The sequence below is a fragment of the Triturus cristatus genome, chromosome 3_1, assembly GCF_964204655.1.
Source record: "Triturus cristatus chromosome 3_1, aTriCri1.1, whole genome shotgun sequence".
In the NCBI taxonomy this organism is placed as follows: domain Eukaryota; kingdom Metazoa; phylum Chordata; class Amphibia; order Caudata; family Salamandridae; genus Triturus; species Triturus cristatus.
In genome coordinates this window covers 1003444195-1003470478 of record NC_140583.1, presented here as the reverse complement: position 1 = coordinate 1003470478, position 26284 = coordinate 1003444195, and the positions used below count along the sequence as shown (strand labels likewise).

General features: G+C 44.4%; 2 protein-coding genes across 2 annotated transcripts in view; one reads left to right on the top strand and one right to left on the bottom strand.

Annotated features, from left to right (window-relative positions):
- The window catches only part of LOC146861401 (interleukin-18-like), a 420014-nt gene that overhangs the window by 33474 nt on the left and 360256 nt on the right, over positions 1–26284 (top strand). The window lies entirely within an intron of this gene.
- LOC146861403 (uncharacterized) lies at positions 2568–4778 on the bottom strand. The gene is made up of 2 exons (XM_085645707.1): positions 3985–4778; positions 2568–3693 (listed from the first exon to the last, which is right to left on the bottom strand). The coding sequence occupies exons 1-2, from the start codon at positions 4217–4219 to the stop codon at positions 2705–2707; spliced, it is 1224 nt and encodes a 407-aa protein (XP_085501833.1). The 5' UTR covers positions 4220–4778; the 3' UTR covers positions 2568–2704.

Genomic DNA, 26284 nt, shown 5'->3' with positions numbered 1-26284 from the left:
ATAAGCACATTCCCAATATAGAGGATTAGATAATGACAGAGCGCGAAGGAACCACTAACACACCGATTCCAGTGTAGTATATTTTATGGATTTTTTAAACAATAAAGTTAGGAGTAAACATTATACATCAAAACAACAATTGTGCATAGTGTCCCAAGTGACAAAGGGAACCTAAACCTAAATGACAATGCGAATATTATATACAAGGTTTCCACAGTTTCTGCCAAGTGGAAAAGAGTGTGAGAATATATGTACGTTGAAGCTACTTGTATAGTAGTCCACACTGCTAGATGGCATTCACAGAGCAGCTAAGAGCTATACAAAATCTACACTGTAAAGAATAAAGTGATAGAATAGATAGAAAAGAGGTAAAATAGAGAGGAAGGAAAATAAGAGCAGGGATTTAGATCTGTTGTTGAAATGTAACATACAGAGCATGTGCTTCGCTTTAAGGTAAATATATATGTATTTATAGTGTATATGTACCTTGAGGCATTTGAGATATATCTTGCTAAATGTCTGTGAAGTGCTTTTGTGTTAAACATAACATAGCCTTTCTTTCTAAATATTTATATCAAAATGCCAGATGTACTCAGGTGGGCAGAGAGAGTATTTTTGTTCAACACCAAAATCGTATGTGTCCTCAAGTGAAGGAGAAAGCTGAGAGAGCCTAAAAACATTGCCACCAGGCCTGCCTCTTCCTCGTTTTGGTAATTACTTATGAGACATGTCACCTACCTGGAGATCCTTTACCGTCCCGCTCTTTATTCCAAAAGTCTTTTTCTAAGTTCCACACTCCCGCACTTGACCATAGCCACACTTTCTACTATGTCCCTAACCCTGTGTATGTATTCAAAACAGGAATTGTGCAATAATCCAGGGCATTAATGTGTGTACACAACAATGTTTTACAGTGGTATTGAAATTACATCATTAGGGTACACTTGAGATATGCAAACTCATTTCAAAAGTTGAATTAATCAAAGAGCTCTGGTAGCTGTTACTTAAAATGATTTAATGAATTTAACAAAGATATGAATACAAATAGATAAAGTCAAGATGCTGGGCCTCATGTAGGTAAATATCCCGTTACCGACCGGTATTTAGTCAATTGAGATGTAGGAGGCCAAAAAGAAGGTTTCGGTAAATATGAATCGGTAAATACCGATTCATAATTACCGAATTCAAAATTACCGATTCATATTTACCGAATACATATTTTCCGAATCGGTAAATATGAAGTGGTAAAAAGAGAAAAGAGATGTAGGTAAATTCGGTATTTAAGAAATCCATGAAATTCGGTAATTAAGAGTCGGTAATTAACACAGATTGAAAGCAGGTGGTAAGCATCAACAGTGCATATAAGCAATCCCAAAATGCAACAGCGTGGACACCATGGCCACTCTGTATGTGATTGCAAGGCGCCTACGTCTACAGGCAGCAGGTCTGAGGATTTGGAGACGTGAGGAACGCATTTACAGACAGCGCATCACACTCTTTCAACAGACTGAGGCTGAGATACATGAAAGGTACAGGCTACACCCACAAACCATCATGGACCTGATAAGGGACCTGCACCCACTCCTGGACCAGCCAACAAGAAGGGCGCATGCCATACCACCACATGTGCAGGTGCTCTGCAGCCTACATCTACTTGCATCTGGCAGTTACCAGGGGGTGATAGCTGCGGTGGGCGGTGTATCCCAGAGTTGCCTGTCCCGTTTCTTCAGGAAGTTCCTGGATGCCATGATGCAGAGAATGCACCACTATATCAGCTTCCCAAACACACAGGCTGAACTGCAGAAGACCAAGACAGACTTTTACCACATGGCACAGTTCCCACATGTCATAGGCTGTATTGATGGCACACACATTCCAATCTGCCCACCTGCAGCCACTGAGCACATCTACAGGAACAGAAAGTCCACCCACTCCATCAATGTGCAGGTAATCTGCGATGCAGGAAACATCATCACTGATATCGTAGCGAAGTTTCCTGGGAGCACCCACGACTCCTTCATCTTCCAGAACAGTGGGATCTACACACAACTGCTTGCCGGAAAATTTGGAGACGGATACCTGCTAGGTAAGTAACAGTGACGTTCCCTAATACTAAGTGCAACTTATAGTGTATTGAGGCATGTGACTGATGGTTCCCTCTTACTCACCTAGGCGACAGTGCGGTCATTCATCCTCACTCCCTACCTACACCCATCAACCCTGAGTGAGAGACGATATAATGTGGCACACAAATCTACACGCAATGTGGTGGAGCGCACGTTTGGACTATTGAAAAGCAGGTTCCGCTGCCTCCATAAAAGCGGAGGTGCACGCCAGTACACACCCATCATCTGCTGCAAGATCATTGCCACTTGTGCTATGCTGCACAACCTTGCCACAAAGAGAGGTACAGAGGTCGAAATGACATATTTTGAGGACAATGATGATGATTCTGCACAGCCAGAGGCCAACGCAGCAGGAGTGGCAACAGCAACAGATGGGAGAGTGAGACGGGCAGAGATCACATGCAACTATTTCTGAGTGAGTAAGGGGACACAGCCAGTAGTGCAATGCCATAACGTAGTTTAATCATGCGGCACTACGCCACAACACAAAGGAAAACCTGTCCCATCAATATTGTGTAATAAACATTTGTGAGTCAAGGGTTACTTCACCCAATAGTGTCATGGTATTTCTTGACGCATTAGTGTTTGCGCCCACGCGCTCCAGTGCGGGATGGCATTGAGTGAGCGTCCTCACTGGCTGTGGGACCAGTGGCAGCACCTTGCCGCCTGCTGCTCCTCCGTGTGTCTGGGACAGGGGGGGTTAGGCTGCTCCTGCTGGTCGTATCTTCGCTGTCCCCAGCATCCACAGCGCCAGTTGTGGCAGACTGGCTGGTGAGCAGCACTTCGAGTGCACTGGTGACCCTCACCATCCCCCTTGACACGTCTGTGCTGCAGTGCGCAAGGCCCTCCTGCATTGCCACCGAGCGCCTGCAGAGCAGCGAAGTGGCAGTTGCCAGCCGGTTCACTGCCCTTGTGTTCTGGTCTTTCCTCTGATGTCCCCGGCGCCGTGCTGCCCTGTCCTCATCAAACTTCGAGCACAGCAGCATGACGGACTGGGACATGTCCCGCATGCCCGCAGCCATCTCAACCATTCCCTCTGCCATGGCGCTGATGCCCCTGTCAATGTTAACAAATGTGTCATTGAGGCCACGCATTTGGCGCTGTACGGACATCATTGCCCTTGCCTGTATGCGTTGAATTTTTACCATGGTGGCCTCAAGCTCTGAGGAGACTCCATGGCACTCCCCTTGGGGAGGTGGACTTTGCAGCCGAGCCCTGCGGCGCCGTCTGCCACCTGTGTGTGCTCCCTCAGAGGCTGAGGGCACACTGGCATGGGTAACATCCAGGGGCACAGTGGACGTTTCCGCCCCCCTCGAGTCTTCAGATGATGACTCTGATACATACAACCTGGCAGCAGCACGCCTCCTCGACCTGTGCAATGCAGGTGGTGATGATGGTGGTGACTCCAGCAGGAGTGGCGATGCTGGCTGGGGTGGCGATGCTGGCTGTGGTGGTGAGGCTGCCTGTGGTGCTGTTCCCTGGCCAGAACTGGTGGTGGCCTTCTCCGCGCTGTCCTTGTGGTGTGCCCTCTCTCCCTTCTCATGTGCAGTTCTGTGCGCAGTAGTGCCTGTGGACAGAAATGCAACATCAGCTAAGTGTACCTGAAGCATAGAATTGCTGGCATCACAATACATTTCTGAAACAGTATCTCATTGTCCTCTGCTTGCTTCTCGCTACTGTGTGTAACATGCCTTGTTATTCTGTGTTATTCGTATCATGTTTGGTGTTTCAGGGACTACATCTCCCATGATGCATTGCTAGTATGCACTAACACCTGTACTGGAGTGGGATTCTCATTGCCCATTTGGGGAGTTGGGATAGGGGTAGGGGGGGCCACATTGCTGTGCAAGCGTCTTACCTTGTTTGGTGGCGGCTCTGCCGGAGCTGTCAGCATCCCCAATCCCCACGATGCTTTCTGGCTCAATTGTGGTCTCCACAAGCTCCTCCAGTTCTGTCAGGGCTGGTGCCCTGTTGCGTCCACCTCCTGTCCGGCTGGCCTCTTTTTTCAATTCTGCCATCTTCCTCTTTGTGATGATACGGATGTCGTACCACCGCTTCTTGAGGACATCAATGTCCCGGGGGGTCACTCCCATGGAATTCACCTGCGCCTGGATTCCCAGCCAGATTTTCCATTTCTCTGATTCAGGCACTTGCAGTGACTGTTTCCCAAAAAGCTTCTGGTGCTGCTTTACCACCTCCTCCACCAGTACCTGCAGTTACTTTTGGCTGAATTTCAGCTTTCTCTTCCTCTCCCCTCCATCCCTCTCTGTGTCCTGGCTGGCCATTGTGTCAGTTTCCTGTGCTGAATCAGGCAGTTGCTCTGTTCCTCTCCTCTGCACTCCCAGCCTCTCCAGAGTCTGTTGATTGTGTGCACCTGCCTGGGTGTGGCCACTTCCTGGTTGGGTGGGGTTTAGTTTGCACAGGATTGGCTGATTCATCAAGTCATGTGTATTTGAATTTCCGATTCGGTAAATACCGATTCGGTATTTACCGATTCGGTAAATTCCGATTCATGATTACCGAATATTACCTAAATATAACTTACCGATTCATAAATACCGATTCGGTAAATTCGGTATTTATGAATCGGTAAATAAAATGTACCTACATATGGCCCGCTGTGTGCTCCAGGGATCACACGAAGAGACTGTGTGGATGAACAAAAAAATTGTTGAATAAAAAAAGGGGAAATCGGATACAGTATGCAATAAACAGGATATTTTTTAGCCTATGATCCTAAACTTTGAGTCTTAATTCATCATCTAATTAACCAAACATGTCGATGGAATTTCCACCTATAAAAGTCAGATCACCCTCAGAGCAATTTATTATTTTGAGTCCAAGCAACGAGGCTGAGATGAAGTGTGGCAACCTGTCACAATGGTATGGTAGCAAGGCCCTTCTAAACCTACTCCAATGTAATTATAGCCACGTACAATTACCAATATACTGGACCACAGTGATCGCTGTGTAGGGATCTCTCCTAAAAACTGAGAAGAATACCACGGCTATCCTGGTCGGCAGCTACAAAGGCCTAAATGAAATGGGTAATAGGAATCTAACCGTCATGAGGATTAACTAAAGTAACTTCAACATTATGTCTAAATCTGCTTCATCCTCGCTTCCTTCATTGCTTAGGAGGACATACCGAAGAAATACTAACAGCTGTGGCATGGCAAAATCTTGAAAACAAAATAATCAAATCAGTGAGCGAGAAACCAGGGAATCCAAAATCCCAAATCCAGCTAAGGAAGCATGAAAAAGCCCATTACATTTTATGCATGGCCACTGCTAAGCCTGTTGGAAACATTCCAGTAAGAAATAGAGAATCCTTAGCCTCTTCGACGCCGATGACGGAACGGTTCCGTCATGCACGTCGGTTGGGCTGTGCTTATGACGGAACCGTTCCGTCATGGCCCCGCCCGCGCTCAGAACTTTCAGCACCGCGCGGGAATCCGCGCAGCGCTGAAGAGGTTAGAGGACAGAACAGAGTTTTCACAGCTCTAGAAACACCACATATGGCTGTAAAAAGGTGGACTGAATGAGTGGAAACCCTCTTGGACTGTTAGACAGCTACTGCGGCCTCACTAGGAAGCAGTAGTGTAAATGTGTGCGTTCTTCAATAACAGCGCCAAGCCTTCTTCTAATGGGAAATATCGCATTTATTTGTGCTAAATACCAACACTACACTGCTACTGGCTACCACCCTAGTTACAACTGTCCACCTAAGGATGTTAGCAAACAGAATCTCCAGAAAACTTAAACAATGTATCTACATTATATATTTGCACTCAAGGGAGATGAAATGCCATTGGCAGTTCAAGAGTAGCAACATGAAACTAAACTAGTGAATTCAACACATAGACACAGTAAATCTAGCCTCTCAGCCTCCAAGGCATCAACCTCAGATGGGACAACAGAAGCCTTGTCAAATCTAGGGCCCAATCAAAGATGGCCACTCGGACAATGTGTCCAATCTTGTGGGACCCTTGTCTCCTAACGCACGCGGACCGAACTAAAGATTTTTCACTGTCAAAAAGTTTTCAAGTCTGAAATAAAAAACTTTCAGTGAGTTTAACCACCAGTTTTTACCCAGGGCTAATCACTCATGAGACATTCATGAAGCCTATGTCTCAGGCAACAGCATAGTTAACACCTTTTTCAATTTTTTTTATAGTCATCCATGGTATAACATTGAACACCTTTTTCCAGTGCTTCTCTAGATCAGTTTTCAGTAGCATTTGATCCTCTTATCTGGTTTTCTTCATTTTTATGAAATTTTTCCAATAAAGTGTTTGTCTCTTTTAACTAATTTGCTTTGGATCTTTTAAGGTTTTCTTTCCCACAGTATGATGGAGAAGTTGTGTAAAAGTACAGTAACCAGATACATTAAAAACAAATATAAAAATAGTGCATAGGGTGGACATGATAATTTTAAGGCCTTCTGCAGAGCAAACCTAACCACAGAAGCCGCACAATAAACGTTGCATTAACTACATAATAGACCTTAAGTGAAGAATTTCCTAGCTGGATAATCTGCAGTTTATTGTGTCTTGATGAATTGGTGATTTTGAAGACTTTCTGCATGACAACTGTCTCCAATGTTTTAGTTAGAGCTGTGTTGCAGAGAAAAATATGATCCCCTGAAGTCACTCGGATCAAGGACATACTCAAGAAGCTCTGAACTTGCAAAGCTGCTAGCAGACAATAAGATTAAGTGGGTAGTTTACATTACTGCAGCAGACACAAGTGTCTGAAACTTGTTAGATGATGGTTCTTGGTATCTACAGGGTAGCTCTTACAGATATGTTACACGTTTCACTCCAAAGCAGAGTCAAGAGGCCAGTATGTTTGATCTTTCCACTCCAGGTGATCTCACCTTAGGATTCAGCGCCTATGGCAATTTCTGGATGAAATAAATTACTCACAAGTCAGTGGACCTGTTTTAAAATATGCTCACCTTTCAGTTCAGATTTCATATATTAGACATTGGGCCTTGCCTGGTCCTCAGCATCCGAGTGCTGCAGCTGCCCTTCAGTATTCCATGAAGGCTGGTCTGGAAAGAGATGCAAACTCCCCTTTATTATCTCATTTGCGAAACCAAATTGGACTCAAACCATACAATGGTCACCTGTCTAGTTTTTGTAAACAATGAATTATGCATCACTTCTTCAATAAATCATGCATTATATATAGGGAAATGGAAGGACAGTATTGCTTTGTAATTAATTACAACCAACCAAGAAGACCATAGGATATTACAATGAGAAAGGGGCAGTTTAGGTGGGTTAAGCCGTGGTCACCTCAGGGATGCACCCAGGATGATTAGTTCATCAAATAATATTTTGCAGATCCCCTTCTCCCTCAATCATATCTCTGTTTTTTGGAAATTGAGTAATAAAATAAATCACTTTCCCTCTGGGGTCATGGGAACCATAACCACCACTCTTCAAACTGAAATCCTCTCACTCCTTGATAATGTTGTCTTAGAACGTATGGCAACTTGTGAGGACACAGCTCATTATATGCCGTGGTTGTGCAACCTCACCATGTAATAAACTTACAAATCCATGTTGAATCTGGTCAGGCTCGTTTGTAAAACCTTATCTTAACACTGGGTAACTGTGGCTTTGAGAAGTCAGGATTTAACAAAGGAACAAGTGCAAAGCATTTAGAATTACAAAAACAGCTGAATGAGGAAAAAACACGACACAAAAGAAATCCAAAAACAATTAATAAAAATAGATCTTATTTTTGTGAATTTATAGACACCAAAATGAACAAAATGTACTGGGTGGTTCTTGAGCTGTAAATTATTGCACAAATTGTAAATCACAGTTTTTCATTCAAATCACAAACACGCAGTGGCAGATTACTATGAAAACTTTTATAAAGTTGTGTTTGGGTACTCTGGCCCACTATCAGCTATCAATTCCAACAGGGAGTGATTCTCATGTGTGTCCACCATTTTCCCTTCAAAGGCAGCTTCCCCTCTGAAGTTCGCCTTTTGGGATCACACCGTCTGGCCTTCATGCCAGGGATACGTAACACCTCTTCCAACTTTTGTGTTCCTTCCCGAGAATTATTCACACCTCCACCCAGGAGGGTACAAGGGTGTATTGTAGCTAGCAACTGCAACCGGCCAGTTGAAAACCTGGGCAACAGAGTGCAAGTTTACTTAAAAGTTACATTAAATTTGACTTGGACATCAAATCAGGTTTAATGCAACAATTCTTTTGATACCTAGAAGTGCCAACTTTAGTAGTCCCATTCAGAAGTGAACACAACTGAGTTGTCAGTGTGTAATTGTGTACTCTCCAATGGGGCTACTTTTCTTTCTACAGCAAAAACAACTATTTGGTCTTTACTGTTAGCAAATATGAAAACCCATGTTCTACTTTTTAGGTTTCGCCTAGGGACCGCTTGCGCCGTTTTTTCAAGTCATGCTGTATTCAAGATATGGGCATGAAGCTCCGGCCACTTTCCGCCCATCTTTTTAATTGGCTCCTGTCCCTGTACTTGTAAATGGTGGCTTTTCATTGGTCAATTGGCTTAGTTGTCCCTCCTTAGTACTGCCTTGTCTCTTCTTGTAATCTCCCATGAGGACACACCCTGTTACATATATTGTTTCTCCCTAGGTTTTAATTCCAGCCTCGGAGCACTATTTTCTTAAAGGGCTTCAGGAAGGACACACACTTGGTCCTAAGCAAGCCTGGTGGTGGTTACTTTACTCACTAGCACATCTCTATTTATATGAGACCTTCTATAAATTTCTCTTCATCAGCTCCACACAGAGTACAACCTAATCCAGAATTAATATAATAATTCTTTTGTCACGTTTTAAAGCTACTAATTGTATACATGGACATAGCAATTTAAAGGTGATCGCGGTTTTGTCTTTCATGTAATGCATTATGGGTAGGGTGGATTTACTAAATCTTATGCAGGGTGCAGTACCATATGTGGCCTAAAGAGGTCCCATGGGACCTCTTTTGGCCATATATGTTACTGCACCCTGCAACATGGCTAGGTAAAAAATATTGGAATGTATAATGCCAATAACTTAAACTTTGCATGGTGCCGTACCATATGTGGCCAAAAGAGGTCCCATGCGACCTCTTTTGGCCACATATGGTACAGCACCCTGCAACATGGCTAGGTAAAAAAACATTGGCATTTATCAACCCCCCGGTTAATATGTCTAGGAGAATTGACTAGACCCTTGGTGGTTCTCCATGCCTATTCAGTGAGAAGGATGGGGAAACTGTCTGGCTTTTGCTTTCTGCTAGGATCAATCTCTATGGGGAGTTGATCCGCCTTAAAACTGACAGGCCCCAACCTAAATTAGCCTTTGGCTAGGACTGTGTTTTTTTTTTTTCTTTCTCGTCCTTTTTCTTGGGACTGAGAGGCACTGCTTCCCTAGCCCCTACCGTAGCTAGGGTGAGACCTAACTTACCCACTGAAGCCACCCAACACTTGAGTACCCCCAAAAGAACCAACAAGGTTAGTGAGCCCATCTTGCCTCCCAGGACAGGACCTAGACCCATGTCAGGGCCAGTGCTGCCCTAAAGGCAAGCTACCAGCAGTGGACACTGACAGCTGTCAGTGCCCAGACCAACACCCAAAGCTCTCCGCGTATAGGCAGATATGCTAACTTAGGGTTAGCTGTGGTCCTCACTTCCAGCCTTGGGGCTGGTAAGAAGTCACTCAGCAACTCCATGAGTCCTGTTAACCTCTATGCTACGCTGATTGGGGAGTCACCCCCTCAAGTGGCAGACAGCCTCTTTCCAGTCCTTATGTCAGCTCAAGGGTGACACTGTAGGGCTGAACAGCTGTCTGACAGTCCTGGACTTCTAGGACTGACACACAGTCACCCTCTAGGGCAGGGGTGGCATTGCCAGTGCCAGCCTTGAGCTCCTCCAACACCTGAGTAGATTGCCCCTGGCTCTCTGGTCTCCTCTGTGGGAGTGCCCTCCTCTTCCTACCCTTACCCATTTCCTGGAGCCTCTGCCTCCTCTGCTTAGGTACAGTACCCCCAGAATCTCTGGGTTTTGGAATGCCCTTGGCAGCTGCCCCTCTCGGTTCTGTTCTCACTTCTGGGAGCTCAATTCCTATGATACAACCTAGAGGAAGGTCTGGACTGACTATGCTGTTCAGGGTAAGTGTAGCCTCCTTCTCTAGGGATATCAAAGCCACGGCATGGGCAGTGGTCTGCCCCTGGACTGTTCTCACCCTCACAACTACACTGGGTAAATACAGGTCTGGGAAAACCAGCCTGTCCACCACTCTGGTGTGACTGGCACCCAGTCGCAACCCGTGCAGGTAAGCGCAGTAGGGAGTGACAAACGATGGAATAGGAAAAATAAATTTAGTAAATGAATAAAACCATCTTCCTTGCGGTGAGCGCAAGGTTAGTGGTTTTATATATTTTACTTTCCCTATTCCTTCATTTGTCGCTTCCAATGTCTGCCACCCCTCCCCCTCCCCACCATGCTTACCTGCATGGGCCACCATTGCTGGCACCTGTATGCCTCAGAGCCATGGTGGGGACCCCATTAATAGTGATCTGGTGGAAGTGCCTACTACCACCCTCAGGCATTACCAACTCAGCATCTGGTCCCACCACCCAATGAAAAGCTACTAGGACCTCTTCACCTGAGGAGTCCTCTCCTAAGGATACACCCACCATTCCAGTGGTACTCTTCCTCTCGGGGCATGCTGCATTCCCACTTTGGTGTCCTGGCTGCTGACAGTCCAAACACAACCTCTTGTCAAAGAGTTTCTTTAGCCCTGGGTCCCAATACTCTGCTTACTAGAGCTGGGTTGGGTCTTGTCTCCTTTCTTAGGGTTCTGGGGCTCTGAGGGAATCTTCTTTCTAGGCTTGCTACCCCCTCCTTTCTCTTCTGTGGGCCTAGTACCTCTTCTTGGGACCCTTTCTGTGGGACTTCTTGGGTTCCTTTGCACGGCAATGTACCCAGTCATCTGCTACCTTGCCCAGCCCTCTAGGGCTAGATACTTTTTAGTCTACCAGATGCTGATGTAACTTCTCCGATGAACAATTTTTAAAGATGTGCTCTTTAAACATGAAATTACGGAGCTCTTCATTTGTATCCACCTGGTTACCTTTAAGCCAGCCATACAGTGCCTTTACTGAAGCATGGTAACCAGCCTATTGAAAGATCGTCTCGCTGGCCCATTTCCCACCACCTCAAAAGCTTTCACTGACTCTCTACTGAGAAGCATGTTGTATTCAAGACTCTTTGTAATGACATCATTCTTTATAAGGCCATATCCCTGCGTTCACACACAGTCTTGTGAACCCCTATCAACTAACATCCTTCTTTTGCTATGACTCTGCTTGTTGGCTAGTTTCGTCAAGCTTTGGAATCCTACCATTATCGTTCTACGTTACCTTTAACCATATAAATATTAGAAAACATCTGAGAACGTTACTGCTTCCACAGTAGCTTTTCTCATCAGCTTTAGATTCCTGCACTGTGCTTTCAGTGCAAGTATGCCTTGGGGGAGTATATCCAAGCTCCATAAAACACATTAATGATGATGATATATGAGAGAAAGGCAAAAAAGGGAGAGAGAAATAGAAAAACTGTGGCAAAGAGAGAAACAGGGATGCAAATAGAAGGAAGGAGCAGGGTGGAGTAAAGAGGAAGCATGAGGTAGAATCAAGGCTAAGCGACCTTGGTATTTGGCAGCCCCAGATTTCGACAGCACTGGTGCACATTCAGATTGAGCTCCCGGTAATGTATGCAAAGGAGGAGGAAGGCTGCACTCTAACACCATCTAATGCCAGGCCAAACCTTCCAAGCTCCAAAGGACTAACCTATGCTCTTGGACACCGACCTTTAAATCCTTTAACACAGCCCATACAGAGTGCCCCAAGGTGGAAGATTTGTGGTGTGCAGTGCTTTACCATTGGGCAAAATGAAAACAGTATTAAAGTGATATAACTAGCACCCACATTGTACCAGGATGCTCACATTATCCATTCCCACGATGCACATGTACTTTCCATTTTTATAGTATTTTTCCATTTTTATAGCACTCGTTTGTTGTATCACTCGTGTCCATATTACCCATACAATTGCTTTCCACAACCCCGAGTATGTCCATTTAACACGTTTAGTAACGCGACAGTACTGCAAGGTACCCTTTTCTCTTAATAGCTCAGGGTTCCCAAATTTCCATTTTACATAGCGACCCAGTCTGGCAAGGGAGGATATTTATGGAAAAACAATCCCCTTCAGCGGGATGACTAGTCCACCCCCATCCAAGTCAACCAGGAGAGAAACAAACACGCCAGCACACTTTCAGAAAACAGACCAGTCTATCGAGTTTGTGCCCCCTCCTTTGGAAGAGTCAGTGCTCCGACTCTTTTTTTTTTTTAACTCCCTCACGATGCTAGTAATTATCAGGCGTTCACGTACCTCCCCTGGCTCTTCAAAATATGTCTCACAGATACATGAGTTCCTGGAATCACACCACACCCTGGATGCCTGCCAATGACACTTGCACGTTCCATACTCGGCGCTCAGCCTCGGGAGTACGTCTTGCCCAAGAGTAAACGAGCTCATTCACTTCCTCCATCCTCTTAAACCTCCCTGTCCCCTGAAGCATAGTTACCTGCAATACCCTCATCAAAAGGGTGCGACCTGAAACATGCCGGTCAGGCACAACTTTTTTCAATGATATAATATTTGCTGAAAGCAACGTGTAAAACTAGATTGCTTCATCTCCACTTCCGTTCTCTTCTCATTTGCGGTTGCCAAGCTTCTCCCAGCCTATTTAGGGGCATATTCACAAAGAAGTGGCGGTGAGAGGCGTTAACCTCCTTGGCTTAACGCCTCTCACTGCCACTTCGGAAATGCCAGGCTGCACCCTATTCTCAAGAATGTGGTGCATCCTGGCGTTTCCCACCTCGACGGCGCTAAGTCTCACGACTGAACGCCAACGCAGGCACCATCGCACCAGAGTGCAAGGGTGTCTGCCAGCAGGGACGTTTGTTTATGTACAGGAAGGTGTCCCTTCCTGCACATAAAGAAACCTAAAATGCCGTTTAGGTTTGTTTATGTACAGGAAGGGACACCTTCCTGTACATAAACAAACCATGGCATTTTGCTATTTCCATGTGTGCTGCACAAGGCAGCACACATGGAATTAGCAAAAACAAGAAGAAATTAAGTATTTCTCCTCGTTTAGCCACCTTAAGACCAGGATTTTTCTGGTCTTAAGTTCGGCGCTGCCACCTATTATCGCCGCCCTTGATAATAGGTGGCAGCGTCAAATTCAATGGGTGTTACGGTGGTACGCTGTCTAGATGTGCCTTCTTTCAGTTACAACCTTCATCGATACCAAGCCCGATTGCACCAAAGGCATAGTGGTACAACATTAACTCCTGCGGTGCGAGGGGACAGGGAGAGCTCCGGGGCTCCCCCACCGGCGCTGTGCATGGGCGGAAGATCCCTGGCCTCAGAGCTTCTGACTGGGTCGGGACCGGGAGGGGAGGGGCCGGGGCGGGGGCTGCTTGGATGAAATCATCACTGTTGACAACAAAAAGCACAAATAAAGTTTAAAATGCTATTCCTCATGTACAAACGTCATCCTGGTGCTGAATTCCACCCCGACTGATCGCTATTCATACAAAAAGAAGGTGACTTTTCACATGAGAGCCCTACTTTTCAGCTGATTCTCCCATCAACTAAGACTGCAAGCAGAAATAACGACGTAATGTATGTGTATAGTCACCGTGGAACTCATTGGTAATCTTTTATTGTTTAGTTAATTAAAACCATAACAATTTTTTTTCTGCATATCGTGACTTTCATTAAAAACAGACATTAAAATTAATTCATCAAACTAATATGTCACAGCATATTATCATACTTTTATAAAAACAAGAATCTTCCATTGTCTATATTCTCTAAAACTCTATAAACTGGTATCTAAAATATGTTAAACTATTGATTTGCATGGGGCAAACATATAGAAACCCATCAGATTACAGGTGACAAACGTATTAGCTTAATTTATGGTAGGAATAATTTATAAAGTAAATGTTGGGTTACTAAGACTTGTATTACTGCACAGTCATTTGGGCCTTTGCGGGTCAAGATTGTTACCTGCATGGTATATGTAGCAACAGGTTCAGTCCTTAAGATGACTATCAGGCAGACCAGTTACGGCAAGCCTTATTTCTGCAAGGGATGGACCCTCACTTGATGGCTAAGACTACACAACCTGATCGTGTATATGGAGGTACTTAAACAGTTTGCAATTCATCTGCGGGTCGGATGGATCAAGCCCTGTAATAATGGCTGACCTGCAGGATCGTATTCCTTTAAGCCGGAGGGCTTCCTTTAATAAGGTGACACGTGCCGGATGAAGTTTTACAGAAACATATCAGGTGATAAGATCCTCCTTTTGGCTGCCGCACAGGCGACACGTTTTTAAGCCAATATTTTTCCACCTTGGCGTGTCTGATAGTGAGGGATAATTTCCAAAGCGTAAAGCCATTAGCTTTTTTTTTTTTTTTAAATGGACCAAAAAAGTTAGATCTAAATAGGCCGTCGGTGTGAGGAATTTGTAGTTGATGAGTACTGTCCAGGAGTGAGATCTTTGGCTAAATGTACTTGTATCCAATAGTAGAGAATGGAGTTTTGCAGCTTTATTTAATGCTAACTTAAATCTTAAAAAGGACAGATTTTTGTGCCAAAGGTCCAATGTGCAAGTGGTTTTAAGTGCATATTGCAAAAAGATAGTGTATGGTGATTTCTCCCCATTCTCGAGTTCTTGCCAAAGAGCCTCATTAAGGCTAGAATTTCTCACGTTTATGCGATACCAAACTTTTATTGATGATTTGAGTCGGCCAGTGTTTCGTTGATGAGGCCAAATTCGAGGCGTATTTGAGCTGGTGAAGCAGTTTGAGGGAGCTGAAAGACTTTAAAAAAAATACTAGTTGTTAATTTATTAAGAAGAATTGCATCTTTACCATAAAGGGCAGCACTTGCGCATGTTAAAGTTGGGAGCGTTTTGGCTGTTATTATTAAAATCAGTGGTCTGAATCATGGGCCCTCCAGTTTCTTTGTCAGAGACTTATAAGCAGGAACTGAATTCTAAAGTAAAATATCTTTTGCATCAAGTCCATGAAAGACTTCCAGTACATTATATATTATAGAAGCAGCATTGAAGATCCATAGGGAACTCTACAGGAAATTCATAGACTTGTTTTTGACTTTATTAGTGAACAATTTTGAACCATCTCATGGGTTGATTTCGGAATCTAAAGTGTGATAAGTTACTTGTGCCTCCCATGCTTTCATTGCCCTTATGTATAGCCCCCAGGGCTATATGCATCATTTACTCAACTTTCAGCAGATGCATTAGACCCACTGGCTATTGACCATGCTAAAATTATGTTTCTGACTTAAAAAATTGGGCAAATGAGAACACTGGAGGCCATACTCCCATAGAACTAACTGACACTCTTATTAGCCTAAACCTAATCCTACATGTGAATGAACCCACACACATGAAAGGTCATATCCTAGATCTTGTTTGATCAACAAATTTAAATATTTCGGACCTTACGTTCTCTCCTTTTATATGGCCAGATCACCACTCCATCAAGTTCGTCTTGGACACTATCTATGGGCATAAATCCACCCCCCAGCATAGGCACCTTCTCTAGGAACTGGAAACTGACAAATGTCAATGAGCTTTGTAACACTCAAGCACAGTCCCTCTCTACTCCTAATGAGAACCTGGATGAAACTGAGGAGACACTAACGAACTGGCTGACAGTGATATTCATGCCCCTCTACAAGAAATAAAAAAATCAGGTCGCCATGAAGCATCCAATTGGTTCTCAGAGTCTTTAAAAATCACAAAATTGGAACGTCGGCAAGCTGAAAGGAAATGGAGAATTTCCTACCTGCCTGAATTAAGGGAAGCTTTCATTCAGTGCTTAAAAACTAAATGATTTTAGATGCACAATCTACCTTCTTTTCCAACAAAATTGTGACTTCCAAAAACAAATAAAGGTAATTTTTGAGACCATTAAAACTATCCAAACCAGTCAAAATAACCATACGGTGACTTCCTCTCAAAAGTTTTGGAGTGCCTTGAATTCCTTTTTCAGAGACAAAATAAAAACATTAAAAGACAGTACCCACCCCAACCCTACAGATTTGGCAACCGCTCCAGTAGATAGCAACCATTCAACTCTCTCGGCCTTTCCAGACATCAGCAAAGCCCACTTTCATGAGCTAATGGCCAAAGTCAAATCGGGCTCTCCGAATGACATCTGTCCACCCAGTATTCAAAAGACAATTTTTTCTTGTTTCCCAGACACTGCTATTTTCTTCCTCAATAATTCCCTCAGGCAGGGGAAGGTCCCCCAATCCTTCAAGATTGGCTGTGGTGCTTCCTGTTAAAAAAATAAAAAGCTGGTTTGGAAATCTACAGACCTATATTGTTACTTCCTTTTTTTGCCAAAATTCTAGAGGCACATGTGGCCCAGCTTCTTAGCACTTTTCTGGAGGAGTCCGCTTTCCCAGACCCCCACCGGGCTAGCTTTCGTGCAGTTCACTCCATGGCAAAAATCCAGCGTTTCATATCTTCCAGAATCCAGCTCCATACCCCTTGCCCTCATTTTATTTTTTCCCGGATTGCACCTACTATTTGCTCCTATGTTACACAAATATTCAGTCAATCACTTGATTCTGCAACATTTCCTGAAGTATGGAAAAAACCCACGGTAATTCCTCTCTTAAAAAAAGCTGGAACTGATGTTCAAAATCCAGCAAATTACCGTCCTATATCTCAGCTTCCATACTTATCCAAAGTTATGGAGAAGCTCGTAAATAAACAACTAACAGATTACCTTGTGTTGAATGAGCTACTGGATGTCACTCAAACGGGCTTTAGAGCCAACAATAGCACCAAAACCACCCTTTTGGCAGTGCTAGATAACATCAGGTCCGTGGTGGACCAAGGAAGAGCTGCCGCATTGATTCTGCTGGATCTGTCGGCGACTTTCGACACCTTCTCGCATAATTTCCAGTTAAACTTTCTGCAGGGTAAGGGCATCCAATCCAAAGCTCTTCAGTGGCTTTGCTCCTTTATGAGTAACCGAACCCAGACAGTACAACTGGGTACCTTTTTCTCAAACCCATAAACTATGAAGTTCGGAGTACCACAGGGAGCCTCCCTGAGCCCTACCCTTTTTAATGTTTACGTGTCTTCATTAGCTAAAAGAAGCGCAAAATGGGGAATCAGCATCTGCCTCTATGAAGATGATACTCAATTGATGATTTCCCTTGATGGACACGAAGACACTAGGACTAGACTTACGAGCTGTCTTTCAGAAATGGCGGTTTGGATGTTCGATCACTGTCTGAAATTAAACGCGGACAAATCGGAGATCCTACTTTTTGGAGGAGCAAAACTAGTGTGGAACGCAACCTGGTGGCCGGCATCAATGGGTAATGCCCCTGCACCCAAACAAGTTGCAAAACATGTGGGCATTCTCATTGATAGTGCCCTCTCCATGCAAAATCATATATGTGTTCTATGTGGGAAAAGTTTTGCAACACTAAAATTATTAAGAAGACTTTTTCAGTGAATCCCCTTAGAATGTAGGAGAACCATTGTCCAGGCCTTGCTCATAAGCAGGCCAGACTATGGGAATGCTCTATTTGTTGGCATGCAGATTACTTATTTTCATGACTACAGCCGGTTCTGAATGCGGCAGCTAAATTGATATGCAGAAAAAGCAAGTACAGCTCAGCATCGGAATGTCCGAGGTAATTACAGTGGCTCCCAATGAGGCAAATATCCAATTTCAAATTGCTGAGCCATACCTACGAGGTCATACACCATCTGGGCCCAAAGATCCTCCAAGATAGAGTCAAATTCTATGCTCCCACGAGGAACTTGAGATCATGATTCCAGGCACAGGCACAGACTAAACGGATCAGGAAGTGCAGAGTAGGTGGCCGCTCTTTTTCCTACCTTGCGGCCACATTATGGAATAAACTTCCGCTTGATCTCCGGCTCACTGATAGCTACTTAGCATTTAGGAAAAAACTGAAAACTCATTTGTTCCCTAAAGTCTGATCTGTCACTAGCTACCCCCTTGAAGAACTCCTCACTTGTGTTCTGCTCTCCTTTAGCGCCGTGATATCCTTTGGATGAATGCTTGCGCTTTATAAATAAATATACATTAAAAAAACGGCAGCTTATATCATCCCACCTTAACCTGCTATCTGTTCCTAGAAGCAAAAGGAGGAGGTTAAGTGGGTCAGATTGTCGGTGTCTCCTTCCTACACTTGGAATACATTCCCCATTGAGATAAGATCCTTAGTGAACTATGAAGGATTTAGGAAAACATAGAAAACTTGGATATTTAAGCAAGCCAATGACTAACTTTGATAGCAGCTGTCTCTATCTCCTACCGGAGACCTTTCGGTGTACATGTGCTCAAAACATTTCCAATAACATAACATGCTTGCAGATTGTCTATCTTGCCCTACATTTACTGCTGTCAACACACCACAAAAGTAGGTAGGCATAGGACGCTGAAAACTATAATTTGGTTGATGTGCAAGCATACTCCTTTTTTGTGAATCCCCTTAAAATGAAAGTGCAAGCAAATTATTAGTGGAAACATTTGAATCACAGATTTACGAGGAAAATGTCTGTCTTTACATCGCAGGATATTAGGAGTACCAGTATTTTAGGAGTTTTTAATTCGGGAGTTCCTATAGTTTGCATTATTATAGGCAAGTGGCTATTTAAACTGTTCAGATAATATTAATATATATATATATCTATAAATATATATCTCTGTATATGCAAAAAAACTAAGATTAAAGTAACATTATAGTTATATGAATATGTCAGTGACAACAATAATGTTTTAAGCTAAAAAATAAGAAAAATCACCAGTTATAGTTAGCAGAGCTAACTATAACTTTCACCCCTGTCCTGCTCATGACCTCACATATTACATCACTCATGACATGTTCTATGACTATAATTTTTTACATCACTGATGACATCTCATTCAACATCATTGATGACATCAGGTATGGGACTGACCTTTCACTTTGCGGGGCCACAGGAATTCAGGGCCCAGTGTAACTTGCGGCAGGGAGGACTGCCGTTCTACGTTTCACTCAGGAAGGCGCTTATAATCCCTGCTTCACCCCCCGCAGCGCGGGATGGACCTTTCATTTGGTGAGGCAGCAGGACTACAGGGCCCATTGTGGCCAGGAGACCGACCTTGCTATGTTTCATGCCAGGAAGGTGCTTATAACCCCTGCTTCACTCGCAGCTTGGGACACACCCAGGCGCGTGCCTGGGTGAAGACTGGACCAAGAATGGGCCCATCTGCGCCCGTCAGAGCCGGGAAGAGGCTGGGCTGGTCCTGCCATCTTGGTCCCTCGCTTCCATAAGGTACTGTTTATTAATGGGCCCATTTTCATCTTCTTCTTTTCAGATTTAATAATCATTTTAACAGCTCACAAGACTAAGAACTTACTGCTATAGTTTTAGTCTTGAAGGATGCCCCATTGATCAATTACTGTAGACCGGCTCTTTAAGGATATGCTCCTATCATTTCCTGACTCTGGGCTATCTTCATATTTAGCTTGGTTAACTTGCTGTTTGTTACTGCAACTAATCCCAATGCTGTATTGGCTGATGAACCTTTTAAACAGGTGCAATCTTCCCTCAGATACACTCCCTCGAAGAGACTGCATATTATAATTGAGGAATAATTCTGGAGTAATATTAATATTAGTTACTAAACTTGCTGTCATAGTGAAACGCAAAGCTATTGAAAAACTACCCGAGTTGGGGAAGGCGAAGAACTAACTGAGACACATGTACCTATGGCAAGATGACTGCTCTGATCGAAGAGTTTGAGGACCTCCTATCCACAAAGGACAAGGGGAAAAATGCAAGGAAGGGCTGCAAGGGGGACACTAAATATATCTTTAACACGCCCGCTATGACTGGAAATAATGCTTGCACGAGTGCTATGGCTCATATTGATTTACCTTTGCCCTCTACAGTTAACCAATACAGCCAACGTAGCCCTGTACCTGTGCATGGAAGGGGCACTGATACAACTATGCCCACAGTAGGTGTGACAGACCTGCCAACAGACAGACCTGCCGACAGCCAGTTATCCGTCATTGCCAATAGCATCCCCGTTAAGCAATCCACAAGGGACGACAATAAGTCTCAAATAAACCTCTTAAAAGAAGAGATAATGAGACTAAAAAATTGCATTAGCAGGTTGTCCAAAGTTCGAAAACGAAAAAATAGATAACTTGACCACTTTACTTTTAGATCGAATCCCAACGTCCCATCATATTAGAGAGAAGGATCAAGTCCCAAACCCTTCCTCAACTAATAAGCTGAGAACTCTTGCACCAAGAGGGCCAGCGACACGCCTAGTAGTTGACAATCCTCATCCAAAAGCGTATGCTAGCAGCCTGCCAGGCAGGGCTCTTCCACCACCCCTTTTAGACATGGGCTTGTGTCCCAGGGCCTTTTCAGGAGTAAACTAATAGTGCAAAGTCAACTGCCAATGGCGGCTCACACATGCCCATGGAAAATGCCAAGATCCAAGAACTAAGCCCCTCAGGGGCAGCACCAAGCACTATGACATATCAATGTCCCAAAAACTCACCGGAGGCGCCAAAGAAACACAAGAATCCCGGACTAACGAAGTTATTCACTGGTTCCATAAATTCAGAGATTACAAATCAATTATAAGGGAGGATATATTAGATGTATTTCGCTTCACTGACAAACACTCAACCTATGACTACATTGGTTTACTGCTTGTGAGTCACAAATTTGTCGCTGGACTCATAGCCTTGGAGCATGGATTTAGGCCCAATATGGGGTCAAGAATAAGATTGAAGATATATCCACTGCAGCCCATTGCAGATATTAACACCCATAACTGCAAAATTCCCTTTCCTTGTCCATATCCAGCTCTAGAAGCCTCTGATCTTTCAACAAATCTCTCTGAAGTACAATGACTACTTAACAAACAAGATGAGGAAGCTGTATTACCTTTTATGGAAAAGCCTATTCCAGCATTTAAAGCTCCTCCGAACCACCCCTTGAGTGTAGCTTTGGATAATAGGGGCAAGGTGGCATCTACCCCCAGCTGATATCCTATCTACGGAGGCAGAGGACGCTCACCACAGCCATGCACAGAATGGAAGTCAGGGTAGAGCACCTATGTAAATTACACATAAGATTACTAGCCTGGAATGTAGCAGGGGTTAAAACGGGGGTTAAAGGCTGAATTAATTGACCATGAATTATCTTATTCATAGATTAAAAAAATATTTTGCTTCTTCAGGAGACATGGGCGACAGAACCGATCTTTAGCAATGGATATATTTCCTTCCCGACCAATGCAGCACCACCAAAAACCGGCAAAGCTTCTGGTTGTCCGCTGATTTAGTTAAAGATCGACATGTTTGACATGGCCAAGCTAACACCCACAGACTGAAAAGACATACTGGGCATGGTAATTTCCAAAGAAAGTCCCAATGAGTTTAGGAACATCGTGAAACATTAACATCTGTATAGTTCTGTAAGAATCTCCTTTAGACGAAATAAGATGCTTCGACACAGGAAATCCTTGAGATAAGTGCAGGTTTATTCCAAATGACAGGACCCATCCAATCCTACATCCAGCTCATCAGGACAACAGTTATCTCTCCACCAACCGTCACTAGTCCCAGCCCACACCTTCAAACCAACACATTCCTTCACCTAGGTAACAGCTAGAACATTCCTATATCATAATCACATGCTAGAGAAACCAGATGACACAAGCTAGACATCGCTGTGACAACCAGAATCCCACACTTCTCCCTCCGATAACACAAAAAAAAAAAAAAAAAAAAGATAAATACATTTGTCCACAATAGTTCCAAGACATTTCCCACCAAGAATCCCAACCATTAGGAAACATAGTCTTTTAAGTATTCTGGTTTCCTTTGAACTCTAGTAGATTTGCGTGAAAACACAGACAACCCAGTTTTCTTTCTCAAGGTATTGTCCGAATTCACATTCAAATCTGAACACACACAAATTCTCCCCAAGTTCCAAATTTTATGATCATTAGTTCTAACAGCATTACTGAAGACCTTAACAACATGCAAAGGTTTAGAGAAACTTACTTTTGAACCTGGAAGCCTTACAACAACAACATCCCCAACCTTAACCTTCGTATGCTTGGTAGATTTTCTCACATCAAAATTCTCCTTTCTGTAACGACACTTGTTCTCCTCCCTTACTCTCCACTCCTCATTGTTCTTTACAGGAGAAGAACCACAGACAGAGTCGCCCAACCGTCGAACCCAAGAAGGTTCAACCTGAGTGCAAGGAGCCCTTCCCCTAAAAAGAACAAAAGGAGACTGACCCGTAGTACTGTGTGGGGTCATTCTATACTCTTCAATTTTTTTCAAAACTTGTTCCTTCCAGTTCTTCCCAGTGCTTTTTGCTAAAGAGATCGTCTCCTTAATCACTCTATTAAACCTTTCCACCATCCCATTAGTTTCTGGATGATATAACGAACATTTCTTATGTGTAATACCTCTATCCTTAAGAAACTTCTCCATTTCTTTAGAAACCAGTTGCACACCATTATCCGTCAGAATTGACTCGGGGAAATCCTTCTCTACTCAAGAGATTTTCAAGAAAACGAATCACATGAACAGTCTCTATCCCAGAAGTGAACTGTATTTCCGGCCACCTAGAGAATAAGTCCAATAAAACAAAAATATAATTCTGCTGACCATTGAAATGAATGGGACCCACAATATCCAGAGCCACCTCCTTCCACGGACCACTTGGAAGCTCCCTTATGATCATGGGCTGAACTCTAACCACTTTCGATTTCTCACATGTAGCACACACCGAACAATCTCTAACAACCCTCTCAATATGCAAATCCATACCAGGCCACCAGACCAGAATCCCACAAGTTCCCTCCCTGATTTCCTAAAATCTGGTACTATTGACCTCCTACCTGATATGCTTGATTAGTACATTATAACTGGCATAAAATAATTGCAGGCGATCGTAATACATCAGTTAGGGCTTGGCATCCATTGCTTAATCTGATTCATCAGGAGAATGAACTTGGAGGGCGTTTTCTGCAGTTGCTAGCTCAGGTCACAGGTGAACAAAGTTTGCTAATCAAATTGTTGACATACTTGTCGCATATGAGCTGAGGGTGCTGAACGGTTGCACTGTCTCCGATCATTTCTCTCATCCCACATTTAAAATTGTCCTGTATGTAAGTGTTGGACTTGGCCCTTTTTGCAGGTTCATCCCTAAACCTTTTGTCTTTCTCCTAACCATTTTGACATGGTGTTGGTGGTTTTAGGACTCTGGACACTTTAGCACTGCTGTTCAGTGTAAAGTGCGTGTGTTCTCTGTGATAAACATGGTAAGATTGGTCGACACGTGTTCGGCCTATTTAATTTACCTGTCAGTCCCTTGTAAACTGGCATCATATACCCAGGGCTGGTGAATTAAATGTTACTGGTGGGCTTGCAGCGCTGATTGTGCCACCCACCAAAGTAGCCTTTCAAACCTATCCCAGGCCTCTGCCATTGCAGGGCCTGTGCGCGCAGTGTTACTGCCGCTAGGACGTGGCACCTAAAGAGTGTGCCATGTCTGTGACCCCCCTTTTACTGCATGTTAGTCACCCCTAAGGTAGGCCGTAGCTAGCCCTATGCGCAGGGTGCATTGTTGGTGAAAGATAGGACATGTACCTTACGTGTGTGACATGTCCTGGTAGTGACGAACAGCCATTTTGGTTTCTCACTACTGTGGGGCTGCCCTCCCATGGGAATGCATTGGGGATTCCCTGATAAGTGAATCAGTGGTAATTCCTGATATGAGAGGAGCAGTGTGGTCAAGTTTGATATATTTGGAATAGTGATAATAGATGTTGCGCAATGGTGTGCGCAGATTTATGATAACTATTTTAGAAATGCCACTTTTAGAAGTTGGCATTTCTGTGTGCTATGTGTCTGCCTGCCTGATGTGAATTGCATGTCTGGCTTTTGAGTGACAGAGGCTGGTGAGGTGTGTGTGGCTCCAGGAGGGGCAGGGTGAGTCAGCGCTAGGCTGAATAGGGCATCCGCATTTGGAGTAGTGGTTGGAGTAGTCCCCTGACCCTGAATAGGATTCTGCTGCCTATGTGAATGCTGGCTCCGTCCCCATGTGGTGTGTCTGTTAACGAGCCCCCACCTGACAAAGTGGAAGAGGAGCCTGGTAAACAGAGTGGTCCAATTCCCCCCTGAACCAGTTTTGGCTGGATCCCCCAAGGCCTGTGCCAGGGCAGACACATAAATGTGGAATATAAAAATAGGGGCTGTGACCCCATGAAAGTGTTGTTCCTGTGCTTGGGGGGCTTGCTGCTGCTGGGCCTCAGGAAGAACCGCCACGAGGGACTTCCTCCCTGCTGGAGGGCCCTGTGTGCTGGCCTGCCTGGGCCAAGCTTTGCCCCCCTTCCCCTCTAAGGACTTTTGGGGAATATAGTGCCTTGGGAGCGCTCTGCTTTTTTTCCTGAAAAAGAGGAGAGCCTGGGTTTCGCAGCTTGGAGCTGCAGCCCTTTTAGAGGAATTCCGGACGTGGAGATTCCCCCGCATTTGCCACTTTCTTCAGCGGGAGCCCATCCCTCATTTTTTCACACCGAGTGGAAGCCTACCCCGCTTTATGAATATTGAATAGGCGGGTGCTCATCCCACATTTTGGTAGTGTTGGCGGGTGCCCACCTGTTCTGCTCGATTTTCCCGGCCTTCTTGTGTTAACAAGTGATTGAATGTGACTTCAGTCTCTTACCATTCAAGCCTAAGGGTTAGAGTAGTGAATGGAGCCTATTTACTAGGCACTTCGACATGATTCTGTGCTCTTCCCCATAGATCAGGGCTTGCACACATAGCCTAGGGGATAGATTCGTTAGTATTAGGGATAACCTGTCCTGTAGTGAGGGTATTTCATGGAGCTGTGCTGAATTCAGGCCTGGTAGGCCTCAAACGGGAGAGACTCCATCTTTCTTTCTGCTCCGGCAGCTTGGGATTCTTCTAGGTCAAGAGTAATGTTTTAGTTATGAGGTGTTATTCGCTTGGAGAGAACCGGTTCAGGCCGGCCCTTATCGAAGGATTGTATTTTTCTTCATGCCGAAGACACTACATCAGGCCGGCCGGCTGGGAACGTGTCCTTGGTACGGGGAGGTACAAGAATTTGGTGGGCGGCAGGTTACGGGCCGGAATTTTCCATGAGGAAATGCACCTCTATATTAGTGAAAGTCTGAGGCAGTTACATGTTCAGTCCGTAGGCGGCATCTTGCCGTTAGCAGTAAAGCTACTACTTATTCCAGGGAAGACAGACGCCATCTTGAAGGCGGAGAAGAACCGAGAGACAGATGCTTTCCTAACAGAATAGCCAGAGAGGAGAGAGTAGCCGATAAGGAAGAGGTCCCAGTGACTCGGAGAAGGGTGATTCCAGGCGAGCCGAGGCACAGACGAGAAGGGAGCCTAGATGACCACTGAGTGCAGGCTACATACTACTAAGGTGATGTCGACCCTTTCTTATTAGAGTGTACAACTTAATCTTTCACTTTTCTTTGCAGGTTATGTGTTATGTCGTAATGTTATGTGATTGTGTATGTAATGAGTAATAAAGTATCCAGTTTGTAGTGAACCAACATGTGCTGCGTGTTCTTGTATAAGAGGGTAGCCTATTCTTCTAGTCAGCTGCGGCTACATGAACAGATGTTAACCCTGATCAGGTAAGTGGTAGCTGAATAAAGGAAAGAGGAGCCCCTCGAACCTGAGAACAGGCTATGCCCGAACTGGCAATCCTTGTGTGGTCTGATGAATAGTGAGACTGATTCCCTTTTTGTATGTTATGGTGATCATAGGATGAACTGTCGTATGAGACTGCCGTCTAGGTAGAGAGGTCTGGATTCGTAGGGGATCGCGAGGCCGCCGATTGTGCTGATACTGTCGTATGGGCAGAGAGGTCTGGGTTCGTATGGGACCGCGAGGCCGCCACTTGTGATACTGTCGTATGGGCAGAGAGGTCTG